Below are 26,064 nucleotides of genomic sequence, written 5' to 3' on the forward strand. Positions count from 1 at the left end.
TTACATAGCAGTGAGCAGTCTTGCACAAATAAATGCTTTTGATGATGATGTTGATGTTAGCATAAGCAGGTGGCCAAAATTTGGGGAATAAAGCTTGTTACCTTAACATTAGCACTTTATAGTGTATGCATATAACACTAAGTGTTTAATAAAACTTAAAAATGTCTGGCTATTTTTTGAGTAATAAATGATTTCAGCACACTTTATGTTTCTTAATATTGCCCAGTTGAATTTGTTTACATGGGTGAGGAAATATCAATCTGGCTATTCAGAAAGTAGGCAAAACTCCCTACCAAATTTTCCTAGTGTCTTAAATGTGTAAGTATTCTTGCAGCTTTATTTTTTTAAAAAGAAAGAATTAGACATTCCATAAATTAGAAAACTATCAAGATTTAAATTCCTGCAAGATTTAAGAAAACACAATTTGAGTTTACACAATGAAAAGTGTGACCTCTATTTCATTTATTCAATGTGTTAGTCATTATTTCAACACATATTTGAGTACTTGACATATAATAGCTAAGGTTGAAGTCCCTTGCCCTCCTGGAGATTATATTTTAGTGGGAGACTGACAATTAAAAAAAAAAAAAAAAAAGATTGTGAGCTCAAAGCCAGCCTCAGCAACTTAGCAAGGCCCTATACATCTCAGTGAGACCCTGTCTCTAAATAAACAACAACAACAACAACAAAAACAAGCATACTAATAAGTAAATTAAATGGCATAGTTGAAGGTGTTTCAGTGTTATGGGGTGGGGGACTGAGCAGGATAAAGAGGAATCGGTAGTGGGAGTGAGTTGCAGTATTACATAGATCAGGATAGGATGCAATGAGAAGGTGATATTTGAGCAGAGACTTGAGGTGAGGTAATTAGTTACTCAGAATCTGGGCAAAGAGAATTCTAGAGGAGAAAGATAATGCATGTGTCCTAAAGTAACAGTGTTCAGGAGGTGGCACGGAATCCAGTGTGATGGCTGCCAAGTGAGTAAGGACAGTGGGAAGTGGTAGACCAGAGGCAAAATGCGAGCCAGATCTTCACCTCTGACAGGAGGAGTTGAGCTTTAAATCTGAGTAAAGTGTGGAGTCGCCCACATGAGTTATAGCAGGAAGGTGACAAGATCTGCTTTAATAAGATTATTCTGGCTGCTATGTTGACAGAAGTCTCCAGAGATCAGTTATGATCAGATTCTGTACTTTAGGAAATGGAATCAACACTTCTGGAAGGCCGTGTACTCAATGTGTGGATACCAGTCAACATCACTGGCATGGCCTGGGAACTTGCCTGGGACCAGTACCAGTACCCCTGGTCTACTGAACACCAGCTTGTGTTTAAGGAGCCTTCCAGGTGATTTTGATACACATTCAAACTTGAGAACCACTGCTCTAAGGTTTGGGGACCTGAAAACAATGGAGTTGTCATTGACTGGAATGGGGAAGGCTGCAGGGGGATCAGATTTGGTGGGGCTCAGGGTTGAGTCTGGGGTCTAGGTGAGTATATGAGGCCTTAGACAAACAGATGGCAAATAAACAATTGTAGATAGAAGTCTAGAATACAGGAGAGGAGTCTCAGCTAGAAGCAGAAGTGGAAATCTTGGTTATGTTTCTAAAAACAAAATATTATACTAGATTGGGTTGTGTAAATGGTAATTTACTATTTAGTGGTTTCATTTTAACTTTCAATGTAAGAAACAGATAGTCAAGTAATAGAACACAGGAAAGAGGCAGCCCAGCATTTATTTAAATATTCTAAGAAACCAAGAGCTTTAGAGAGCACTGTTCCATAGCCTCTATCCTCTTACTGTAGAAGAACTTTTTATGGTAAACTTTTCCTGTTTTACTATCATTAATTTGAAGATTCTAATATTTTAGGTGAAAATTTAGAACCAATAAGATTTTTCCAGTATCACCAAATACGTGGTAAATATCTACTTGTTTTATCATAAATCCTGATCCAGCCTTATTGCAGGGTAGTATATATACCTTACTAAGCAATTCTAATTTTGTTTTTGTTCATACTAATGTTTATGGAGGGTGAGTGATTAGCACAGTGTGCACAGTGGTATTACATTGAGTAGAACAATTTTAGCAGGGGGAAATGCAGTGAAAAGGTAGATTTTTTTTTTTTTTTTTTTTTTTCCCAGTGACTACATTGCATATGTTTGGTCATCTGGATATAATTTCCAGTGTTTTCTTGATACTATCAGGCATTAATATTGACTATAAATAAAAGCATAGAATCAGAATATGACCTTTATACCATGACACTCATTTAAGATGTTAAATGAAGCAGCAAAATTAATAGACTACACCAGTTGTAGAATATTTAAGTACAGCGGTAAAGCAGAGGGATGTCCCTCTGAAAGAAAAATGTCTTCTTTAAAAAACAATGACAATTTTTAAACAGTCATGTTTCTCCTGACCCTGAATCCACATTCTGTATATTTTTTCAAAGCCATTTAAAGGTCTCTCATATGCTGCCACCTTAGCTGCTGAGACATAATCTTTTACATCTTGCCCAGTGAGTAAGTTCTGAGAAGCCTGACCCTCCTTTGTCCCACGGTGTAATACGATCTACCTATCATCATCAGGGTACATCTGGGATCCATCTTATCTTTCCCACTAGCTAGCTGATTAACCAGAAAATGTTTTGAATTAGATTCATATATGGCAGAACTCCACTGACTGTATGAATTATAATGGGAGCAAATAAAAGGTCAGGTTTTATTTTTGTGTTTTTAAAGAAGAAAGCTCAGACACAGTTAAGATTAAGTGCTTAAAAATTGGAGAGAAAAGCTGTTATATTAAATTGCTGAATGGTAATTCATGGGATCATCTATTACAAAGAAAACACATCTCCACAGAGTAAGGAAGTCCTAGCCCAGTGACCTGATGAGAGCTGTCAAGCCACAGGCGTGTGACAGCATATAAGTCCAGAGGGGAAATGCCTTCGATTGCTTTCTCTTGCTACATTTCTCCTTCAGGTCTTTCTGGAGATGTGTGAGAGGCTGGAAGCCAGGATCTTCAGTTCAGTTTCCCCTTCCTGCACCCTGTTTTTGCCAGGTTCGAGGTGAGGGGCAGGATGTTTTCAGTAGCTTTGTCTTTGTCATTATGTACCAAGTTCAATGTAAGAATATATAAATCATAATTCATTTATTTTCTTCTTCATTTTAGCCATCTCAGTTGAAAGCTTATTATTCCCACCATTAACATTATATGAGAGCAGAAATCTCACATTGTATATATTCGGTATCTTCTGCATTCGCTAAACCCAAAGGACAGTCATTATTCTGTGGCAGAACTGTGACTTGTGCTATAAAGCATCTCCAGAAGCTAATGTTTCAAAGATGATATCCAGAAAAAAGTATCAAGTATTTTTCACAGTAGTTAGAGCATTCATTTCTAGACCTGACTTTTAGAAGGTTCTGGGATTATGCTGGTTTAATGGACCAAATTATAATTAAAAACTAAAAACTTCATAGATGGTAAGTCTCTACAAATAACAATTATTCTGCTGCTGCTGTTGTTGTTGTTGTTGTTTTATTAGGACACTTGTGGGACAAGAAGCTACAATGTCTCTTCTTGAGTTTCCATTCCTACACCTGGAAAATCTCAGATTATTAGGGGTTCAATAAATGTCTTGAACTATGCTTGAGAAGTTTTGGGCTCAAACAGAGAATGTTTTGCCAAATTCTTCTTCCCTTAATTTTTAAGCACGTGTATTTCAAGGGAAATTCGATTCATATGTTTCTGATTCATTTACACTTAAATCATCAAAATGTTATTTTGTAAGAGCAATTTGATGTCCAAGAAGCTTTCTGAACCTGTTTTATAAGTTCTGTTAAGTCCTTTGCTTTAACACAGGAAGTTGCATTTTGCAGAGTACAAATAAACTCATTACAGAGGTTCAAGTTCAGGTTTCAACTATGAACTCCAGGTTTCAAGTGCATTTATAATTTAGCAAACTATATCTTCCCAGCCCTATAAATATATGAGCAAAAGGAGACACAGTAGTGATAAAAGTAATAGTGTTCTTGAGCATTATTATTCTCAGAGAGATTTTCTATTTATGAAAAATCATAAAACCTATCATAGGTATTCTTATTAACATTATGAGCAAGTGAATTGCAAACAGGAACACTTCTCTGCAAGCCAATTCTCTGTATGTTTAAATATGTTTACTGATTTGGTCACAGAAAAGAAAACAAAGGTCTTAACATTTTTACTTTTTTTTTTTTTTAAACAGTTTTACCTTTGACTGCCTTTGAGTCTTCTTTAGGAAAGTCATCAATTAAAAGCTCAATTTGTACACTTTTTTTGGAATTGTAAAAATGCAGAAAATTACCTGTAGCTCATACTAATACATCACTTAATTATATCTTATCCTTCTTACTTTAAGGCAAAAGTGATTCAGCCTGACCCTGGAATTCCTTTTTAACTGGTTCACTTGTATTTATAGAAAAAAAAAAAAAGAAGCAAAGATAATTATGAAAGGGATTGTTTGAGACTATTTCAAACAATTTCTTCAATGTTTATTGAATGCACTTCAGTATTTCTTCTACACAATTATTGAATGACTCCTAGGATGACAGGTATTATGCAAAAGAAAAGACTTGATTTAAACACTATTAATTAAATTATCAGTTTAACTGTGGAAGTTCCAATGTAGCGACCACCAGGGAAACTTGTGGACCCGGTAAAAGCTAGGTGTATTAATCCTGCTTAGCAAAGTGAAGACTCTGTTATTGTCTCAGATGGGATTTAGAGAAGTGCATATGAATAGTTTGGGGGCTATGGTTAGTAATAGGGCTGTTTTAGGGTAGAAGTTAGTAAGTGAAGTCTAGGCAGATTTTGGTAGAATTTGTAAACTAAGTGATTGTAATCTTTTTTTTTTTTTTTTTTTTAATATGAATCCACAAAGAGTTCGTGTTAATTCAAGTTTGTGCTTTTATCTTGGCACGTATGGTCTGAAAGGAGCTGATATCAAAACACTGAAATTTAGTTTGTGCTCCCTGCCATGGTTTGATGTGATTGCCCTGTTTTGTGTTTCCTAGCTTAATTTTGAAGATTTTTTGGTTTTTGTTTCATCTTTCACAATAAACAAGTAAATATCTTGTATAATACATGCATATCTACTATTTATTTATTTCTGGGTCTTTAAAAAATTTAAGTATCATTTAAGAAATTCATAAGCAGTGAATTCTAATTAAACTTTTCAATTAATATTCAAAATCACTAAAGCCTTATTGAGTACCTATGCATCTATACCTTTATTGTTTAGATTGTTCTTTTCCTTTACTACTATGTTTTATTCACTTTAAGAACACATACAACACTAACAGTAGAATATCTTTGAGATTCTATATTGTATTTTGAACCATTTCATGTTCATCCTAAATAAGTATCTAATTGTTTATATCCTACCTATTCTTGCCTGGAAAGAATTTGTGCTTCCCGGACTATCAGAACCTTATGTGCTACTTAATAAGTTTTGGAAGAGTCAAAAAATTCCATTTTATAAAATAAAGAACAATGTTGTTCTCTGAATGCTGATACGAATGTAAAGAGATTTGCAGAGAAAGAGACCTTGTTAAGAGAACTGTAGCTCAGTGATAGAGCACTTGCCTATCATGTGTGAGGCACTGAGTTTGATTCTCAGCACCACATATAAATAAATGAATAAAATAAAAGTTCATCAACATCTGAAAAATATTTTTAAAAATGATAATGTAGTGACTGGGAAGTATGAACCATCACATGCAAATCCTTTAGAACAAAAAATTATTTAAGAAGCTTCTCTATGCCTGGATAGTCTAAAATCTTTACAATAAGTATCATTCTGGAAACATATAGAATAAAATATAGTTGTTAAAAAAATCTTTCCAAAAGGATACACAATCTTTGCCTTTTTAAGACAAAAATCTTATCTGCTTTCACTGAGGTTTATCATTTATCAGATAATAGCCATTGTTACTCATGGTTTCACATTTTCAATTGCCCTCTATGAAATATATATTTAGGAGATTCTTATTTTCCATTGATCCCTGCCAATATAATTTAAAATTTAAATTGAGAGACTCTCTAAATTCTCTCTTTCTTTCCTGTGGCTTCATTGAATAATCATAGGACTTGGTAGGCCAGCATAAACTCATGAGCTTCTCACAGTGACCTTGAGAGCTCAGTAGTACTATTGACTCTGCTCTGGGCATGGGCAAAACCAGTCAGGGAGACCCACCTTATTGCTGCCATCTGAACAGGAAGTCCATGCTCTTACCCCTCTGATATACTGCCTGAACCTAAAGCAATTTATGTATAAATGACCATCTCTATTGTGTTCCCCAAGATTCATTCTAGATATTAGGTAGCTTCAATTCTAGAATAAAATGCCAAGCAACACCCAAAAAAAATTTTGAATGAAATTATCATAAATTTTTGCTGCTAGGTATTACAATAAAGAATCATCCTAGCTTTCAGTGTCTGGACCAAAGGGGACAAAGACGCTTTCAGCTAATTCCAGGTTCCACTTAAGGCACAAGGAAATCAAAATGCTATTGATGTGGAAGCATTCATGGACCAATGGACTTTTGTCAGAAAATGCATCTTGAGATGTTTACTTTCCCAACCAATATCAACCAAAATACCTATTTCAAACTGGTTGCTTTCTCATTTAACTTTAATTAGAAAATATATTTCCAGTAGATTTTTTTCTCAGGTTTCTTTATTTTGATCACCAAATAATCATAACCTGATATGGGCGGGACTATGTGTAATGACAAGGGCATTTGCTTTGTTTTCTACGACTTCAACAAACCACATAGTTGTTCCAGTTATCTGTTTGGGGTCATCCCCTTTACTTGTGTTTGCTCCTCTCCTTCTTTTGCAGGACTGCCCACCAGAAGCAGGTGATTTCCGAGCTCAGCAATGTTCTGCTCATAATGATGTCAAGCATCATGGTCAGTTTTATGAATGGCTTCCTGTGTCTAATGACCCTGACAACCCCTGTTCACTGAAGTGTCAAGCCAAAGGAACAGCCCTGGTTGTTGAACTAGCACCAAAGGTGTTAGATGGAACTCGTTGCTATACTGAATCTTTGGATATGTGCATCAGTGGTTTATGTCAGGTAAGTGCTGAATTCTTTCCATTTAATTTGTGTGAATGATTCTGGTGTCTTTGTTCTTGCATGGTTCCACTATCTGAATCATTTAATATTACCCTCTAGAGTTTATATATCTCTCTTTAGAAAATGGAGATTTAATTTCAGTGAAAAGTTCAAGTGTTATATTTTGTATTGGTTATCCCCAAAGTTGTGTGTGTGTGTGTGTGTGTGTCTGTGTCTGTGTCTGTGTATGTGTATTCAGAAGCATCATCTTTGCTTTATTTCGAGCTTCAGAACAGCTCTAATTTTTTAAAGTTACTCTAAAACTCCAAGTCAAATGTAAGAGAACTTGTAGCTTCTTCACTATAATTCCAAATGTATTAAGAAGTCAGATTCCAGGGAAATTCCAGGAAAGACATGATAGTGTAAGCTAGGTTGAGTTTCAGCCAGGTTACTCTTTATAACAGGATATCAAGAAGTTCTATTTCCTGGTATCAGTTCATCAGTGTCTACTCTGGAGAGTGAGACCGCAAAGGATTAGTAAGTTTGTACATACTAACCATCTTTATTTTAAGGTCTACCCTTTAGATTGTGATGATACATCTAGTTTTTGGAGCAAGCAGTTTTTCTCTGTGCTATTATTGACCGAATACTTTTATATTTCACAAAGTAGACATTTTAAAGAATATTTGCCTTTCCCAAGACTATATTGATTAAAATTTTCTCTTCAGAATCTGTAATATCACAACTAGCAATATAAAAAAATGTAAAATATGTTTCAGTAATTTGTTTTAAATTCTGTTTATTTAAAACTGAAATCCACATTCTGATATAAAACAACAACAACAAAAAAAACTAGTACAAATTACTCAAAAGATGTGAGACATCATGTACATTGTATATATGAGGGGAACAGATATACTAAGTCATTGTAATAATCAGAAGACAGGGAAACTAGCAAGTCCAAGGATTTATAAGCTATGAGAATAGAGACGATGTATATATATCTGAAGTTTTCTTTATGTATAAAATATTTGAATTTCAAGTATAAATTTGAATATAGAACTTTACTACTTTAAAACTAGAGAGGGCTTTAGAGATTATCTAATCAATACCTTAAAATATATTTGAACAATACTATTTGTGATCTTTTACAAATATTTGTAAGAATTATCTGTGATTATTTATAAATATCCTCCTTTAGGATCCTTGGTGAGATTAAAATGGACTGATGGCATCTGCAAAAGGTTCACCACAGGATAGAATTATAAAGCACATAGATACAGAAAAAGGACTATGTTTTAGGAAATGAAAAATAAAAGAATAACAATTCCTACGTGTATGCACTCTGAGTAAAGCAAGGAAGATTTTCATTTTGTAAGTGGAAAAAAAAAAAAAAAAACAAGGATGAGAAATTTGCATGATCCTCTGAAAGTTATATGGTTGGTCATGGCAGGAATAGAACTAAATTCCAGGTCTTCTAATACCCAGTTCAATGTTGTTTCTATTATATTACATTGTCGAATGAACCAAAATAAATAAGACAGGTCAGCAAATTAGGTTTCATTTGTTTCTGTTGCGTGGGAACTCAACGTGGCATGTTTTTTTTCCCGAACTACTCCTGCCAGCTGGCCACATGTGCCTTGGCAAGTGAAGGAAAGTCCTTTCTCAGCAGCTAAAAAATAAATTTTATACATAGTAAATATGAGGCAGGCGATGGTGCTAGACTTTGGATTACAAGTATAAGGATGCCTCTTTAACTTAGATTTGTGAGGTAGTGACTGGTTAGATTTGGGGGCAAATGTAAATTATACTATATTAAAAGAGAATTGTGACTTATGCAGAGAAATTATGCCTGGGTATTTATTTTCTTCATTTATTTGTCTTGTAAGAGACAATAGTATGGGAAGGTGATGGAAAAACTCAGGCTGCATTTGAATGCTAACAGGTAATTTAATTTTGCTGGAGACCACACTAACCCCCAGGTTCACCGTGAAGAGAGTGGTAGTTTGGGAGAAAATCATGGGGGATTGAGTTGCAAAAGGACTATAGTAAACAGTGGGAGGCCAAGGAAGGGTGTTAGTGGTGTAAAGATACAATCAGGTCTCTTTAGAAAGATGACTACATCCAAAAATGTATGAACCCAGGATGCAAGGAGACTCACTGAAACAGAGACTCTTATAGCAACCTAGGTGAGGAGAAGTACCAGCCCAGCCCAGGGCAAGACAGCAGGAACAGAAAGGAAACTGAGTCTAAAACTGAAGCTTTCAGTTTGATTATAACTAGAGCAGAGGGTACTCAAGGCATCAAAAACTATAACTTAGTATCAATTTATAGAGGTATTATTTTGGATCCTTCCTACCCTGAGCACCACAGCCTGTGTTTTCTTGATTAAATTCTACCAGAATTTTCCAAAATGAGTGGAAGGATAGAGGAGAACAAGATAACAGAAAAGTAAAGAAGGAATATATAAAGGCAGTAGTACTTCAGAATTATAAGGGTGAAGTTAATAAAAAAGAAAAAAAAAAAAAAACAGCATTCGCAGCTACTGCAAAGAGTTTAAATGTATAAATTCCAGTCTACTCATAGAATAATCTTTAATTTATGTTGCATCTCTTTATTGATTATCAGTATTTCAGACTTTGGTAAGAAACATTAAGAAATAAATTTTCACCTTTTAAAAAATATAGTCAGGAATCTTAATACTGATGCAATGATGCAGTTTTTATAAACCAGTTCTTCCAGTTTCCTGAAAAAAAAAAATTGTTTCCCAGCACCATTTTCCCTTATCTTCTTTTTCTGCCCTATTGATTAATGATTATTAACTTTTTCCTCTGGTTTTATTTTTGTCTTATTATAATTTGTTAAAAGCTGTTTTAAATACTTTTAATCCTAGGCAGATACAAATTATAAACTGTAAAGAAGCAAATATTTGGATTTAGACATAATCTTACCTTGATAGAAAATGACAGTGTAGCTATAGAGTTGTCATTCATAAATACAAATTTATTTCAATTATATCTGTTTAATACCCTTTTTTTTTATGGGGGAGGGTACCAGGGTCAGGGGCACTCGACCACTGAGCCACATCCCCAGCCCTATTTTGTATTTTATTTAGAGATAGGGTCTCACTGAGTTGCTTAGCACCTCGCTTTTGTTGAAGCTGACTTTGAACTTTCTATCCTCCTGCCTCAGCCTCCTGAGTCATTGGTGCACCACCACATCTGGCTGTTTAATACTCTTCTAACACTACTTCCTCAATACATCCTTTTTCAACTCTTTAATACAAGTATGCAGTTCCAAGCTTCTTAGAGCCAAATGATTCCCCAGCACATTAACAGATGTAGATATTTCATGAAGGAGAAAACTGAGACTATCACAAATAAATTATCTGTATTTGCTGTAAATTTGTGTAAGGAAAATTCTAGAATCTTTGCTATTTATAATATGTACCTATTTCTTAGTAATAATAGAACATCATTCTAGATAGTAACTCCATAGTAGCAGCAGTATTGATAGCTTCCATTTTTTAGAGACTACCAGATCTAGGTACTAGACGTATTATTTTTCAAATATTTACAATCTACATGTCAGATATCACTGTCTTTATTTCACAGATGCAGAAATTGAAGCTCAGGTGATCATATGACTTGCCCAGGGATACCCAGTTCTGTCTAAACCCCTCCCTTCATATGAGTACAGGTAGACAGAGGCAAGTACCATTGATAGTGGTACCCATATTTGCCTATAGACCAGAATCACCCAGAGAATTCTTATAAGACAAAACTCTTAGGCCCTGTTCTCCAGAATTCAAACTTATTTGTTCTATATATTTAAAACACTTATGATTCTATTGTGAGGCCCAATTCTTGAACTGCTTATAGATGGAAAACAGGTAGGATTCAAAGTCAAAAGACACGAGGTGGAATCTGACTCTTTAACAAACAGTATAATCTTGGTTAAGTTGCCTAATTACCTTAAACTCTATTTTTTTTTTAATCTGTGGAAAACGAGGTTGTTTTGCAGATCATAGAGCTTCAAAGTGATAAAGTTAACATGAAAATGTTTAACAAATTATAAAGATCTGTTGAAATGTAGAAGATCCTGAAACTTTTGAGTTGGAAAATAGAATAGTGGTTCTTTGTACAGTCTATCATAACCCTGTAACATTTCCCCTCCAAAATGTTTATAATTGAGATAACATAACCAACTTTTAACTGGTTAGGTGAGGACATTAAAAAATAAAGAAAGAAAGAACGGGGCAGGAGTGTAGTTCAGTGGTAGGGCATCTGCCTACCACGCACAAAGTCCTGAACTTGACCCCCAGAACCACCCTAACACAAACACACAGATGGAAAGAGATCTTCTACCATTTCACTATCATTATTTTACAATTGAAATGTTAAAATGTTAATAACAAAAAGATAATAAGACCCTAATTTCAGACTAACGAACACTTCTTTAACTGAATATGGTTTGCCTTGTGAGAAAGTTACTACCCTATACTTTACTTTTTCTCCAGGACACAGATGTTGTTCCCAACAGTGCTTCACAGACAGATTTTGGAAAGCACTGTCTTTGGGAGCCTCTTGCCCAGTCCCGAGAAATATGGCTGCACTCAGTTGTGTGATTTTTCCAGGAGTTCATGGCTAGCCAATAGCAGACTGGAAGTCAGGGAGTGGTAATGTTTATCAACATTTTAAAAATATGCTCCCAACTTTTTTCCTTCAGCATGTCCCACAGGTTAAGATTTTGTCCAGGTTTAATTCTGTCATTAATAACTTGAAAACCCTAGGTTTAGTGACTATCTTTTCAAACCACATTCTCCCTTTTCCCTCCCTCCCTCCTACAATTTAACAGTCATTGCCATGGGTTTATTGTGTTGGTGTCTCTTCTCATCTTACAGCTTAGTGTGGGAAACACTGGGATTTTTATTTGCTCATCATTTTAAACTAGATGAAGTTGGAGATAAGGTAGAAATAGGAGGCAATTGTCATAGTATAAATAGTTAAGGACAGAAGCATTGGAGTTATGCCCCCTCAATTGGAATCTAAGCTCCATCACACATTGGTGTATTGGAGCAAATTTCTAAGTCTCAGTTCCCTCACATAATGAGGATAGTAATCATAACTACCTGATAGATTGCTTTGAAGATTAAGTACTCAAATGCATTGAAAGTGCTTACAATGAGCTTTATAAATAATAGCTATTCATATTAATAGTACTGAAATTATGTCTTGTCCTTGTCTTTTTCCTCCTTGTGGTCTTTTTGAGTGTGTGGTTTAATATGGATATGCATATAAAAGGGAATACTGACTTCCCAATGAATGAGCAGACCTATTAATTTCCTATTGCAACCATTTTTAGCTAATAGCTCCAGATTGTAACATTATCAACTCCTGATCCAGGGCAGTGAATTGCATCCTGTATGAAGTTAATGAGCCATCACAAATAGGATCAGCTCTATTAGTACTGCTGTTATTCATTTATTTTCATTATCCAAATTACCTCGTTTATATTTGTTGTAAAGCACAAAGCTGGTTTCTGTTTTAAATATTTTTTTTAAAATGTGGATTAAAAACACAGATAGAACATGTGCTGCCTTTAAAAATAATGTTGAGGTTATTTTGAAAACAAATAAAGAAAAGTACATTTTATTTTCATAATTAATGGAATCCATCAGTTGATACCTAATATATGTGTATCAAAAGCAAATTGTGATTATAAATGAGCCTTTTCATAATGAATCAGCATATTTATAATATTGCTTATTGCTATTTCAGAAAATAAAGCATTTCAAACAGGAAAAGGAGAACTCCTTTTAAGTAATGCCTTATATAATGTTCTTAAATGGATAATACAGTAATGAAATAAACAACTGGGGTAAAGGAGTTTTGATATCTATACTTCACTCTGGCAACATTAAAATGAACCATACTCCCAACAAAGAAGTACTTTTCATTTTTAATAATTCCTGTGGTGAGTAGTTTGAAATGAATGGAATGGAATGATTATTTCTCCATCTCTGTCTGTGACCTGAGTCACTAGTATCAAATGTCCACCAGTTATTCCAGAGGTGATGATGTCAGAAACAAGGAGTTGGCCGTTTTTTCTTCTGTGTTTTATAATCTCATTCCATGTGGAAGCATTGTGCTGCTTAAAATATTTCATGCATAGTCTCTTTTTCTCCCATCTACGTGATACATTAAAGATAAAAGTAACTTCTCATTGAATTCACTTATTTTCTGAATTTTTATTTTTTTGGCTTTTTTTTTTTTTAGCTATCTGCTCTATGTTGTATAGTGATGATTCTAATTTTAATAAGCTCTCTTCCTTCAGGGATGATATGTTTGGAAGGCTTATCATGAAAAGTTCACTCACTTGTTTTTTTATTTATTCATTTAACCGATTTTTGCTTAGGAATTAATGGTATCTTATATACTGGAAATACACAAATGGACAGAAAAATAAAACAGTCCCTTCTGCCCCAGAATTTATACTCAGAGGGGAGATATGACATGTACACAGGAAAGTATACTATAGTCACTGTATTATATTTTCCTCACTGTAAATGGGATTCTCTTTAAAAGTGCAGATTTGACTTTTTTTTTTTTTTTTTTTTTTCATCTACTCAAATCATTTCAATGAAGGCATTATTTTGCCTTCAGGGTCAAATAAAACCCAAATTTCTTTACATAGTAGCTTTTGTTCCTGGGCGATTTAAGACAATAGAAATTTGTTCTCTCCCAATTCTGATAAAGTCCAAAATTTGAGTATCACCAGACCATACATCCTCTGAGCTCTGGGTAGAATCTCTGCTTGCCTCTTCCTTGGTTCTGTTACTGGCCCTTGATCCATGGAGTTCCTTGACTTCCTTGACTTCAGTCCCTGCCTCTGTGGCTACTTGGCTTTCTTCACTCTATGTCTCCCCTTTCTCCTTTAAGGACAGCAGATGGGATTGGATTAGAAGAATTCACCTTAAGAGACATTAAGACATTTGTTACGTCTGTAAAACTTCATTACATCCGTAAAGATTCTATTTCTAAATATCATACTCACAAGTATCAGAGTTTCAGACTTTAACCTATCAGTTTTTGGGGAGAAGGACACAATTCCACCCATATCCTGCCCTTTTGTCCCCCAAATTCACATCCTTCTCATGTGTAAAATATTCACCTGATCCTAACACACACCCTTGCAAAATTCTTAATTCATTCCAGCATCAACTCTAGTCCTAAAATACCATCTAAATATCATCAACTCCAAAAGTCCGAAATTTCATCATCTAAACCAGTTACTGGTAAGACTCGGGTGTAGTCCTCTTGGTACACCAGTCCTCCCCATCTGTGGACCTGTGAAACCAGAAAACAAGCTCTCAACTTCCAAAATACATTGATGAGACAGGCATAGGAAACGTTCCCACTCCAAAAGGAAGAAATAGGAAAGAAAAGGAGATCACAGGTCCCAAGCATAGCAGAACCCAGTTTGGCACATTCCATTTGATTCCAAGCCTTGAGAATAATTCTTGTGGCTGAATACTCTGTACTCTGTGCCTGCCAGGAAGTCAACCCTGCCCTCTCAGCCTGAGGAGGTCCTGGAAGCCCAGGGCTCTGCATCCATGCCTCTGTCCTCAGAGTCATTTGTCTTTCATTTTTGTCCTTTCTCTATTCATTTAATCCAAACTGGAAGCATTTCTCCTGTATAAAAGCCTCAGATATCATGTCAGTCTATCATGCAATTCACCAGGGTCCAAGTTATTAGACAAAAGGGTTCTCTGCAGATCTTTCCTGAATAAGGATCTCTATTCATGTCTCCTGCTGAGATGGTTGATTTGGATCCATGAGTCACCACATAACTCATTTTTTTTTTTTAGCAAATGATTGTCTAGCACCACACTTGGCCCTGTTACCAGAGCACACTAACTGGATAAGTTGAAGATTTTTGAAATCAACAAGTACTGGGAATTTTGTTTTGCTTAAAGTTCACTCCTCAATTTATCTCTTTCCTATACATTTGCCATTCCTACACATTTCTATAATGAAGAGAAATCAGGCTGTACCTTCTATACTTTGCTTGTAAATCTATTCAGGTAAATGTTCAAGTGTATTGCTATAAATTCTACTTTCCACTCAATAGTGGAACATATTTCAGCCAGGTTCTCTGTCATTTTACAAAAAGGAAACACCTTTCCTCTAATGTCCAATAGCATAGTTCATAACTTCCTTCTAAGGTCTGTGATGGTTAATTTTCTGTGTCAACTTGACTAAATCAAGGGATGTCTTGATATCTGGTGAAGCGTTGCTTCCGGATAAGTCTGTGAGGAAATTTTCAGAGAAGATTAGAATGTGATTTGGTGGCCTGAGTAGAAGAGGTCTGCCCTCAATTTGTCTGATCAGCTGGTGCTATATTGAACAAAAAGTTGAAAGAAGGGTGATGTCCCCCAGTCTCTGTCTTTGTTTTGACTTATAGCAGCATAACGCCAATCTCTGCCCCCCATTCACCTGGACTCTTCGCTCCCTGTCTGTGCATCTTTGTGTCTTTACATGGAATTCTCCTCCTGATGTCTTTTTCCTTTTTTTAGAAATGTAAGTGATGTTGGACTAAGACCATCCAAATCAAATATAACCTTATCTTATTTTGATTACATCTCGTGTCCCTCTTTGCAAGTAAGGTCAGATTCATAGATACTAGTGACTGGTCCTTCAACATATATTTTACAGGAACACAGTCCAACCCACAATAGCACACATCCCTGTTTATATGTGTATAGTAAAAATATGTACATATAGCCAGGCACAGCAGTGCATGCCTGTAGTCCCAGCAACTTGGAGGTTGAGGCAGGAGGATCACAGCTTCAAAGCCAGCCTCAGCAACTTAGTGAGGGCCTAAGGAACTCAGCGAGACCCTGTCTCAAAATAATAAAATAAAATAAAATAAAATAAAATAGGGCTAGGGATGTGGCTCAGTGGTTAAGTGCCCCTTGGTTCAATCCCAGTCCAAAACACACACACACACATACACACCATATATATATATACCATGTACACACATATATATACATACATATATGTACATGCAATGTACATATATTCAAATATATCCGTATTTGTATACTATGCAGGAGCCACAGTGAGAGCAGTATAGATGTATGATAAATAGGGAGAGATCTTTAACTGAGACATGGGTTCAGGGAATGCTCAGAGAAAGAGATGACTGAAAAGACAAAACTAGTGCCTAGAATTGAAGAAGGTGAAGAGATAGAGGGTTAAAGAGGTTGTCAGGGCTTATTGTCATGGAAACATATGTAATTTATATTACAAAGACTAGGGTTTTGTTGCATTGGGAGCAACATAGTACCATTGGAATAATTAAGCAGATGAACAATAAGGTAAGATGTATATTTTAGGAAGAATACCCTATCTGCATTGAGGGCAGTGGATTGGAAGGGAGGAAATTAGTAGCATGATAAAGAGAAAAGGAATGATTTTGAGAACAGATTAGGAGATAAAATTCATAGACTTGGTGATAGGTAAATGTAGAACAAGAGAAAGAATTGAGAGTTGAAAATGATGCCAAAGTTTCTATTTTGTGCAAAGTATGTTGCTACTATTCATTGGGATGTAAAACACGGGAAAAGAATCGGATATTGATTTTGGGCAATGAGAGAGGATGAGAAGATAATGCATGTACAGTGTAACATCTGCCATATAATATTCAGTAAATTTATATCCTTTATTCTTCCTTCTTAACTGTTTTAGTCAGCTTTTTTGCTGCTAAAAGATCTGACTTTTTTTGTGACTAAAAGATCTGACCAGAACAATTTTAGGAGGAGAAATTTATTTGAAGGCTCAGGGTTTCAGAGATCTTAGTCCATAGGCTGCTGGCTTCATTCCTTTGGGCTCAAGGTAAGGCAGAATATCATGGTGGACGAGTGTGGCAGAGGGAAGCAGCTCATATGAGATCAGGACGCAGAGAGACTCTACTCACCAGATACAAATATATACCCACAACCACACCCCAATTCCCACCTCCTCTAGGCACACCCTACCACTTCAGTTACCACTCAGTTAATTCCTATCAGGGGATTAAATCACTGATTGGGTTAAGACTCTTACAACCCAATCATTTCTCCTCTGAACCTCCTTACACTTCTGGGGGACACCTCACATCCAAACCATAATGTTAACTCTGTCTTCCCAGTTGGAAAGTTTGTTTCCACTAAGATTACATAATCACTGGTACATCGTGTACAACCATAGAAACAAAACAATGTACCCCATTTGTGTACAATGAATCAAAATGCAGTAGGTACAAAATAAATAACTAAATAATTAATTTTTAAAAAATGTGTGTTGGGTTAGTCTTTCCTATGACCAGTTAGGTAACAAGTCAACTTAAATGTTTGTGTTTTTTTCATGAAAAACTGAAGTCCAAGTAGTGTAGAATGTTTTGAAGATCCTAAAAATATCTTCTCTATTTGAATAATTAATGGATATAGAAAGTGGCATTCAGTAAAGACTCATTCATCACATAATAGTCCCTTCCTCTGTTCTCAGATGTCCTTTGCATATTCAGATATCAGCACTATTCATGGAAAGGATTCCTCTGCTGTATCACAAATTTTTTCAATCTTTATATTCAATTTGTGAAGTGGGAGAGTTTCTATGTCTTCCACAGAAAAACTTTTTAAAAAGTTATATCTATTTAATTTTTTTTCTTTCAAATTTAGCATAGACTGGGAAAAATAAAATCACTGATTTTGTTTTCAAAAAAGATTCAATAAAATAAACAAAACAAAGCAATCTGATTTATAAAAATATTTCAAACTTTATTATTTTTCGTGTTGTGTGGTTCATAGAGTATACTCACACATAAAACCTTGGGGTTTTTGTGTCAATTCTGTATAAATTTATTTCCATTTTATAAATAAGATTGAGGCTGATAGAACGTCTTACAACTAGAAAGAGGCAAAGCTACAATTCAAATCCTATTACTTCTGTTTATATGACACTCTTTCTCCAGGTAAAAAGATAATAATAAAGCATAGTATTAGTAAGCACATCTCTGTGTTAACAGAAGTATGAGTCTGCACCTTAGGTAGGGAACCAATGGTCTATGAATTCTGCATTCATTTTAGTTAATTAATACTCTTTTTAAACTCATTTTAATTAATACTCTTGCCAAGATCTAGCAGCTTTCTTGGTTCATCCCAATAATGCTTTCTTTCATTTATAGTCATTTGGGCCACTTGTTTTTAGAAACACTGAATATACTCAAAATTATCTAATCCCCTTTAAGAGTTGGCAACTGTACCATCTACATGCTTGGTATTTTCTAAGACCACTCTCACTTCTCAACACCAACTTCAAGTTTTAGAATCCCTAAAACCATCTTCAGGTTTGATAATTCCAGAGATTGATGAAGCTCATGGAAAGTTGTTGTACTAATGTTATACTCATATTAATCAGTCAAAAGATAGTGATTACACTCAGCCAAGGAAGAGGTGCGTAGGCCAGGATCTAGGAGAGTTCCAAGTGCACGGCTCCCAGTTGTCCTCTCCTAGAAGAGCTGTTGCATAATACTTCTCCCAGTTACAATCTGTAGCAGTATGCATGGGGTATTGCCAACCAGGGAAACTCACCTGAGTATTGGTATCCAGAGTTTTTATTGATGTTTGGTCACATAGACATGGTTGATCACCTACATGGGTGACTTTAGTCTACAGCATTTCCAGAGGTCACACTGGTAGCGTGTGGTCCAAAACTCCCACCACAAATCACTTTGTTAGAATAAGACTATTTGGCATGGTCCAAGACCCTGACAAAGACATTCTTATTGATCACAATATGACAAAGGCTCGAGATTACCTCTCAAGGACTGAGGGCAAAGTTCAAACCATTCTTTGAGGAAGTTAATAATTTACTGCATAGTGACTTTTTAGAACTATTCATTCATTTAAAAAAATACTTGGGTCTTAGTATTTGTCACCAGGCTATGTGCTAGGGTATGGATAACAGTAAAAGGACTCAACCCCTACCCATTATACCCTTAACTTTCTCTAGCAAAAGGAAATTTTTCTGATTCCCCACCCCCAACTTACTATTTCTAACTTTGGAGAATCATCTTATTACTGACAGGATATCATAAGGGTTAATGCAACATTCACCGCAAATAGCCTTTATGGGAATGTGTGTGGAGTGACTCTTGAATTGTGGTGCAGAATGATACAGCTGCTTTGGGAAGCAGTCCGGTAGTTCTGCAGAAAGTTGCATATAGTGTTACCCTATGAACCAGAAAAGCTACTCCTAGATATGTACCCAAGAGAATGAAATGTAAAAAAATTAAAAAACTACTTGTACTCAAATATGTATAACAGCAGTAATCATAATAGCAAAAAAAATTGGAAACAACCCAAATATGTATCAACCGACGAATGGACAATTAAAATGTAGCCTGACCATACAAAGGAATATTATTTCTAAATAAAAAAGAATGAAGTACATGAAGTTTCATTAAGTACAATGATGAAACTTCAAACATACTAAGTGAAAGAAGTCAGCAACAAAGGCCACTGTCTTGGTCTGGTTTTGTTGCTATAATTAGATATCTGAGATTGCGTAATTTATAAGAATAGAGGTTTATTTAGCTTGTGGTTCTAGAAGCCAGGAAGCCCAAAAGTATAATGTTGGCATCTACTCAGCTTCTGGTGAAGGCCATCTTGCTGCATTGTAATGTGGCAAAAGGCATCCATCACATGATGAGACAGAGCAAACATGGTAGCTCAGGTTTCTCTTCCATATATATGAAGCCACTAATACTGTTATGGGAACCCCCACCGCCATGACTTTATCTAATCCAAATTACATACCAAAGACCCCACCTCCAAATACCAACAATATGTGAATTTGGGGATTAAGTTTTCCAACACATGAACTTTGGGGGAACACATTCAAACCATACAAACCACATATTCTTTCATTCCACTTATAGAAAATCTTCAGAATAGATAAATCTATAGAGACAAAAAGTAAATTAATGGTTGCCCAGGGCTAAGAATTAGAAGGTAATAGGGAGTGACTGCTAATGGGCAGGGTTTTCTTTGGGGATGTGATAAAAATATTCCAAATAAATTTTGATGATGGTTCCAAAATTCTATGAAATTCTATACTGAAACCATTGAAATATATTTTCAATGGGTGGATTTTATGATATATGAATTATATCTCAAGAAGCACATTTTAAAAATGTAGTATAGTCACTCAAATCTGTGGACTAAATCTAAAGACTATTAACTGTGACAGTGACCTGTTCTCACTCTTTGGAGTTACATGAGACTACTAATCCATTAGTCTATCAGGTGTCTCCTTCCATTCATCCTTGCTCCTAGGAGTCATTTCTCTGATACTATTCTATGTATTAAAATTATTTGGAAATTGGCACAAAACAGATCTTAAATGAGCGTATGCTGAATAAATAGTGATATCAGGCCACAGGTTGAACATCTTAATATGTTTTTTTATTTGTTCTTTCTAGATATACATGACAATAGAGTGCATTTTGACATTTTATATATACATAGAATAAGTATAACTTGTTCCAATTAGGATCCCATTATTGTGGTTTTGTATGATGTGGAGTTACTGTATAAAGATAGGAAAGATATGTCCAATTCATTCTACTTCTTTTCTACTCCCATCCCTTCTCCCTTCCCTTCATTCTCCTTTGTCTAGTCCAATGAACTTCTAATCTTCCCCTCCCTTGTAATGGAAACTCTTTTTTTTCTTTTAAGGAACTGGGTTTGGATTTGAGAAAGTCTTGCTCTAGGGCAGTGAATTCTCAATAAAGCAGCATTATCTGCATAGCTATCTTGTATATTAATTAACTCCATTCACTTAATGATTTCTGAGAGGACAGTTTTGAAACTGAAAGAAATTTGAAATTTTGTAGTTTAATTTTGCATATTACCCCTAAGAAATTTGAAGCCCAAGTAGGTTTAACCAATTTCTAAAATAGGTCTGCTCTGTGGGTTCAATGGGGGATATAAAAGTAATCACCATGATATCCTGCCTGTAAGGATCTTATAATCTTACAGTAATAAGGCTCAAACTAATACCTATAATTAGCAGTGCATAAGTATGGGCTTAAGTTTTAGACTCAATCAGACATGAGTCTGAGGTTTACATTCTGAATTTACTATCTGTGATCAAGGACTAATTTATAATGTTCTTTACACCTCAGTTTTCTTGTTTGTAAATATAGAGGTAAGAGCATCTAATGTTGATAAGAGCTGATATTTGCTAAGCACGTTTGTGCCAGGCACTGTGCTATAAAGGACTTTACTTGTGTTTTTACTTCAGTCCTCAGATGAACCTCTATGTGGGGTGATATTGTTACACTTTTACAGAAGAGGAGGATGAGGTTTAGAGAGAGATTAAATACCATGAATTTATCCATTCAAAAAATATTTATCGAGCATCCACTAATGATGTTATGCTAAAATACTGGGAATGCAACTCTACATGCAGGACCCTATGGGAACTATAAGAAGAGCACTATAATTCAGTTTACTGTCTTGCTCTAAGGTGATTCTCTTCCTCAGACACTCAAGTTAAGTCCTTGAGTGAAACTCCCTGAGGAGCTAATATTCATCTCTCCAATTGGCCCTTGTTATTCTCCTGTCTCTTTTGTTTTATAATAAAGTCATGACCATCTAGCCAGTTATACTGAGACCTTCTCATTGGCAAAGAGCACAGTCAACTCATCTTCAGTTTCTTTTTTTTTTTTTTTTAATTTTTTCAGACTGCATTTTGATTCATTGTACACAAATGGGGTACATCATTTCATTTCTGTGCACGATGAAGATTCATACCATTCATGTAATCATACGTGTACATAGGATAATGATGCCTGTCTCATTCCACCATTTTTCATACCCCACTCCCTCTCATTTCCCTCTATGTAATCTAAAGTTCTTCCTTTCTTCTCTCACCCCCCATCCCCCACCCCTATTATATATCATCATCCACTTATCAGGGAAAACATTTGGCCTTTGGTTTTTGGGGTTGGCTTATTTCACTTAGCATGATATTCTCCAATTCCAGCAAAGGATACAATCAATAATGTGAAAAGAGAGCCTACAGAGTGGGAGAAAATCTTTTCCACATGCACTTCAGATAGAGCACTCATCTTCAAAATTTATAAAGAATTTACAAAACTCTACACCAAAAATACAAAGAACCCAATCAATAAATGGGTCAAGGAACTAGACAGACACTTTACAGAAGAAGACATACAGGTGATTAATAAATATATGAAAAAATGTTCAACATCTCTAGTAATTAGAGAAATGCAAATTAAAACAAGTCTAAGATTTCATCTTACTCCAATTAGAATGGCTATTATCAAGAATACAAACAATAATAGATGTCGGCATGGATGTGGGGGAAAAGGCACACTTTTACATTGCTGGTAGAATTGCAAATTGGTGCAACCACTCTAGAAAGCAGGGTGGAGAAGCCTCAGAAAAGTTGGAATGGACCTACCTTTATCCCACTCCTTGCTTTATACCCAAAGGACTTAAAATTAGCATACTACAGTAACGCAGCCACATCAACGTTTATAGCAGCTCAATGCACAATAGCTAGATTGTGGAACTAATCTTCAGTTTCTATATTGCCTTGTTCAATGTGACTATTGCACACATACATGGATCAACAAGTCAATAAATTTCAGTTGGTTATTTTTGTCCCTTCTTGACCAAACTTTTCCTAAGTCATTACAGAAATTATTCATCTTATATGTCTTTTTTAATCTTTTAATATATTTGGGTCTTGTTCTCATTTCTTTTAGTCTGTTAAAGTCTGTTTATGTGAGCTTGATGTTTTTGATATGTACTAACCTAGAAGTAATTTAGAATTTGGGGGCTCCTGCCATTCACTCCCTGTGTACCATGGCTTAGGAGATAGTCCAGAACTACCCAGAACCTTCTCCACCACAATAATGGCTCATTTGTTTAGTATATCTAGATCATTCCTGAGAATAAATGTACAAAATGTAAGGTTTCCAAAGGCCGTGAGTATTAATCAGTATGCTAGTGTGATATAGTTTCTTTCCCCACTGTATAAGAAAATGGATCTGGAAATTGTCTGCTCTTGCAGGATGTTCCATGATTAAATTTGATGATATTCCATCATATTTATTTCAATTAGTTCAACTCTCTCTATAATTTAATGTCACTATCAAGTTTTTGGTCATAAAATACTAGTCTTCCCAGAAATTTGAAGTACAAAGTTTAAGTATGTGAGAAATTTGAAACATTTGACAGTTTATCCTTGGCATTAACAACAAAAAAGGCAGGTCTACTAAAAACAGGCAAAATAGAATCAAGAAAGACTATGGGTATCTATGACACTTCTTTAAAAATGTTAAAAATGAAAATAAAAATAAAAATTAACAAAGAAAGGCAATTAATTGGTAATTATACAATTATATCTGGCTGTTAAATTACAAGGAAGATGAAGAGATGATTTTTTTTTTTTTTTTTTTTTCCCACACTGGAGATGTAGCTCTACCAACTGAGCAAAATTCCCAGTCCTTTTATTTTGTGACAAGGTCTTGCTAAGTTACTCAGGCTGGCCTCAAATTTGTTATCCTCCTGCCTCAGCCTCCTGAGTCTGTGGGATTACAGGTGTGCACCACTGCATCCAGCTGTCAACATCCTTTATAAAACAATTTAAAGCATCAGGTACTATCCAGATTTTGAGCCATGAACATTATTTTACCCAAGTATATTCGAGGCTGCCAGAGATTCCGCTGGAACAATCCTAATAAATGCTCTTTGCCAGAGTCAAGAAAATCCACCCAAGCACCTAAAATTAGTATAATAATACCCACCTGCCCTCTCCAGTACCTCTGGTTAGACTGCCCTGAGGAGCCCAAATCAAGACGGAACAGAGTGTTTTCACTGTATGCTGACTACTTGTGATCCAAGAAAACACTTAAGAATCTGAGAAATCTAGGGAGAATGGCAAGAAATTATCTCTGTGGTTAATAGAACAAAGAAGCCAAGACAAATTTAGAGGCTTTGGAAGATATTTTGAACCTCTCTGCAAAGCTAATCATGAACAGTGGCTCCAAAGGGACCTTAGGGAAATCACCAGCCAAGTCTCCTTATTTTTTTGATCAAGACATGGAACTTTGCAGCAGGAATGTGACTAACTCTAGGCCTCTCAATTAGCAAGTGACAAAGCCATGAAGACTCAAAACCAGGTCTAAATGCAGGGCTCTTTAATGTATAGTAAGTGAATATGTGTTTTTGTGTATGCATTTTTAAGAACCTTTAAACGCAAAGTTTAAAGTGTTTTCTTTTGGTTTGGATCATTTATTCATTTTCATTAGTCCCTTTCACTATTACTAAGTGCATTTCAGTCCCTGACTGAATTTCCCTCTCTTGTGGCCAAATTATCACAGGAACATTCCATTCACTTAAAAATAGTTGCATTATAAAAGAAAATTCAAGTGGAAAAGCTTGATAGCAATGCAACATTCTAAAAACATAATGCTCACCATTTTCATTTCTGTAGAAAGGCCAAGTGCAAACTTAGCGCACCTGTAGGCTGAAGCCATTCACAGTGGCCAGGAACTGGTGGCTGGCTTGTCTCGTGTGCTCTTGAGTTTCTTATTGTACTAAGTGAACTAAGTACAATAATGTAAACATTGTACTTCAACAAAACAAGTTTAGTTTCTTGGCCAGCATAATTAAAGGTGGTCTAAAGAAAGAGACATTTCAGGAGAGGGGAAGAGATACAATGGGGAGGGAAGCTTAGGAAGAAAGGGGCTGAAGTCACATGAGAATGAAGGCATATTCCCAGTGTTTTGTTCTTTCAAGTTTTCAACCATGCTTGATTGTTGTCTCTCTTTCTGCTCACAATAATTTAATGATGGGGGAGGATTTCTGCCTCCTCCTAACCCTGAGGCAGAAATGTCAGCATTAGTGTTGATTGATGGGTTTATTAATTTGTTCATCCATCCACCCAAGTCTTTTATTGAGCAACTCATATCATGTCTGCAGTCATTTCTGCTCTACATTTTCATGTGACCTAACTAAGGATAAAAGTTTTTTCTTTTTTCTTTTTTTCTTCTGTATTTCTTTCTTTCGTTTTTAAATAGGGGTAATAGGGATTTACTTACTGGAAGTAAAGGGTGTATTCTGGCTAATTAAGGAGGCAAAACCTCACTTAGTGGTGAAGCAGTATAGGTTTTCTGGTACCTATTTTATTTATTTATTTATTTATTTTAAAAGAAAGTACCTTGAGACAGGCATATGTGTAAGGTGCCAAGGAGTTGGGTTCTGCCAGGTTGGAGAACCACTGAGTCTTCTCATGCACTGCTTTTTTTTTTTTTTTTTTTTTTTTAATTCAAAGAAATATTCTTATGTTCATTTAAAAATCCTTTCTTAGGTAAAGGGTTGGTTGTAGGGTTTTGTCAAGGTTATTTTCTCCCATTTTTTCGTAGAATTTCCCTAGTTTAAAATTCAAAGTATAGGTATTTTACTTTCATCCCTGGATGATTTTAATGGTGTTAAAACAGAAGTTGCAAACTAATAGCCCTCCAGCCAAATACAGCCCATTGACATACTTAGTGAGGTTTTATAAAGTTTTGAACTAGTTATGAGTATTTGAGTATAATAGTTCCAAAACCATGTTAAAATATATCTTTTAAAAACTCAGATCTGGACATTTGGTCTGCATAACAAACCAGCCATCACATAATAGATGTAAGAACTATGACTGCCTTGAACTGTGCTCACACTCGGGGACTTCACCCTTGGCATAGCCTGTCCTGCATGCAGTATTTGTATTCTGATGCTTCCCCAAAGGAAGTGCAAGTTAGTTATTTCTAAAGGGAAGGAGAAAGAACGAGCACCATTTTCATGGCAATGATACCTTGTCCTTGTCCCCAGTGCTAATTCAATA

The 26,064-nt window shown here is 35.4% G+C and overlaps 1 protein-coding gene across 3 annotated transcripts in view; it reads left to right on the plus strand.

Moving 5' to 3' along the window:
* ADAMTSL1 (ADAMTS like 1) overlaps positions 1–26,064 on the plus strand; it is a 381,058-nt gene that overhangs the window by 79,960 nt on the left and 275,034 nt on the right. For all 3 annotated transcript variants that reach the window (XM_079113153.1, XM_079113154.1, XM_079113152.1), the window contains exon 4: positions 6,878–7,114. In XM_079113153.1, coding sequence (XP_078969279.1) covers positions 6,878–7,114 — 237 coding nt within the window. The remainder of the gene's footprint in view (positions 1–6,877; positions 7,115–26,064) is intronic.

This window comes from Sciurus vulgaris (assembly GCF_902686455.1).
Source record: "Sciurus vulgaris genome assembly, chromosome: 15".
NCBI classification, from domain to species: Eukaryota; Metazoa; Chordata; class Mammalia; order Rodentia; family Sciuridae; genus Sciurus; species Sciurus vulgaris.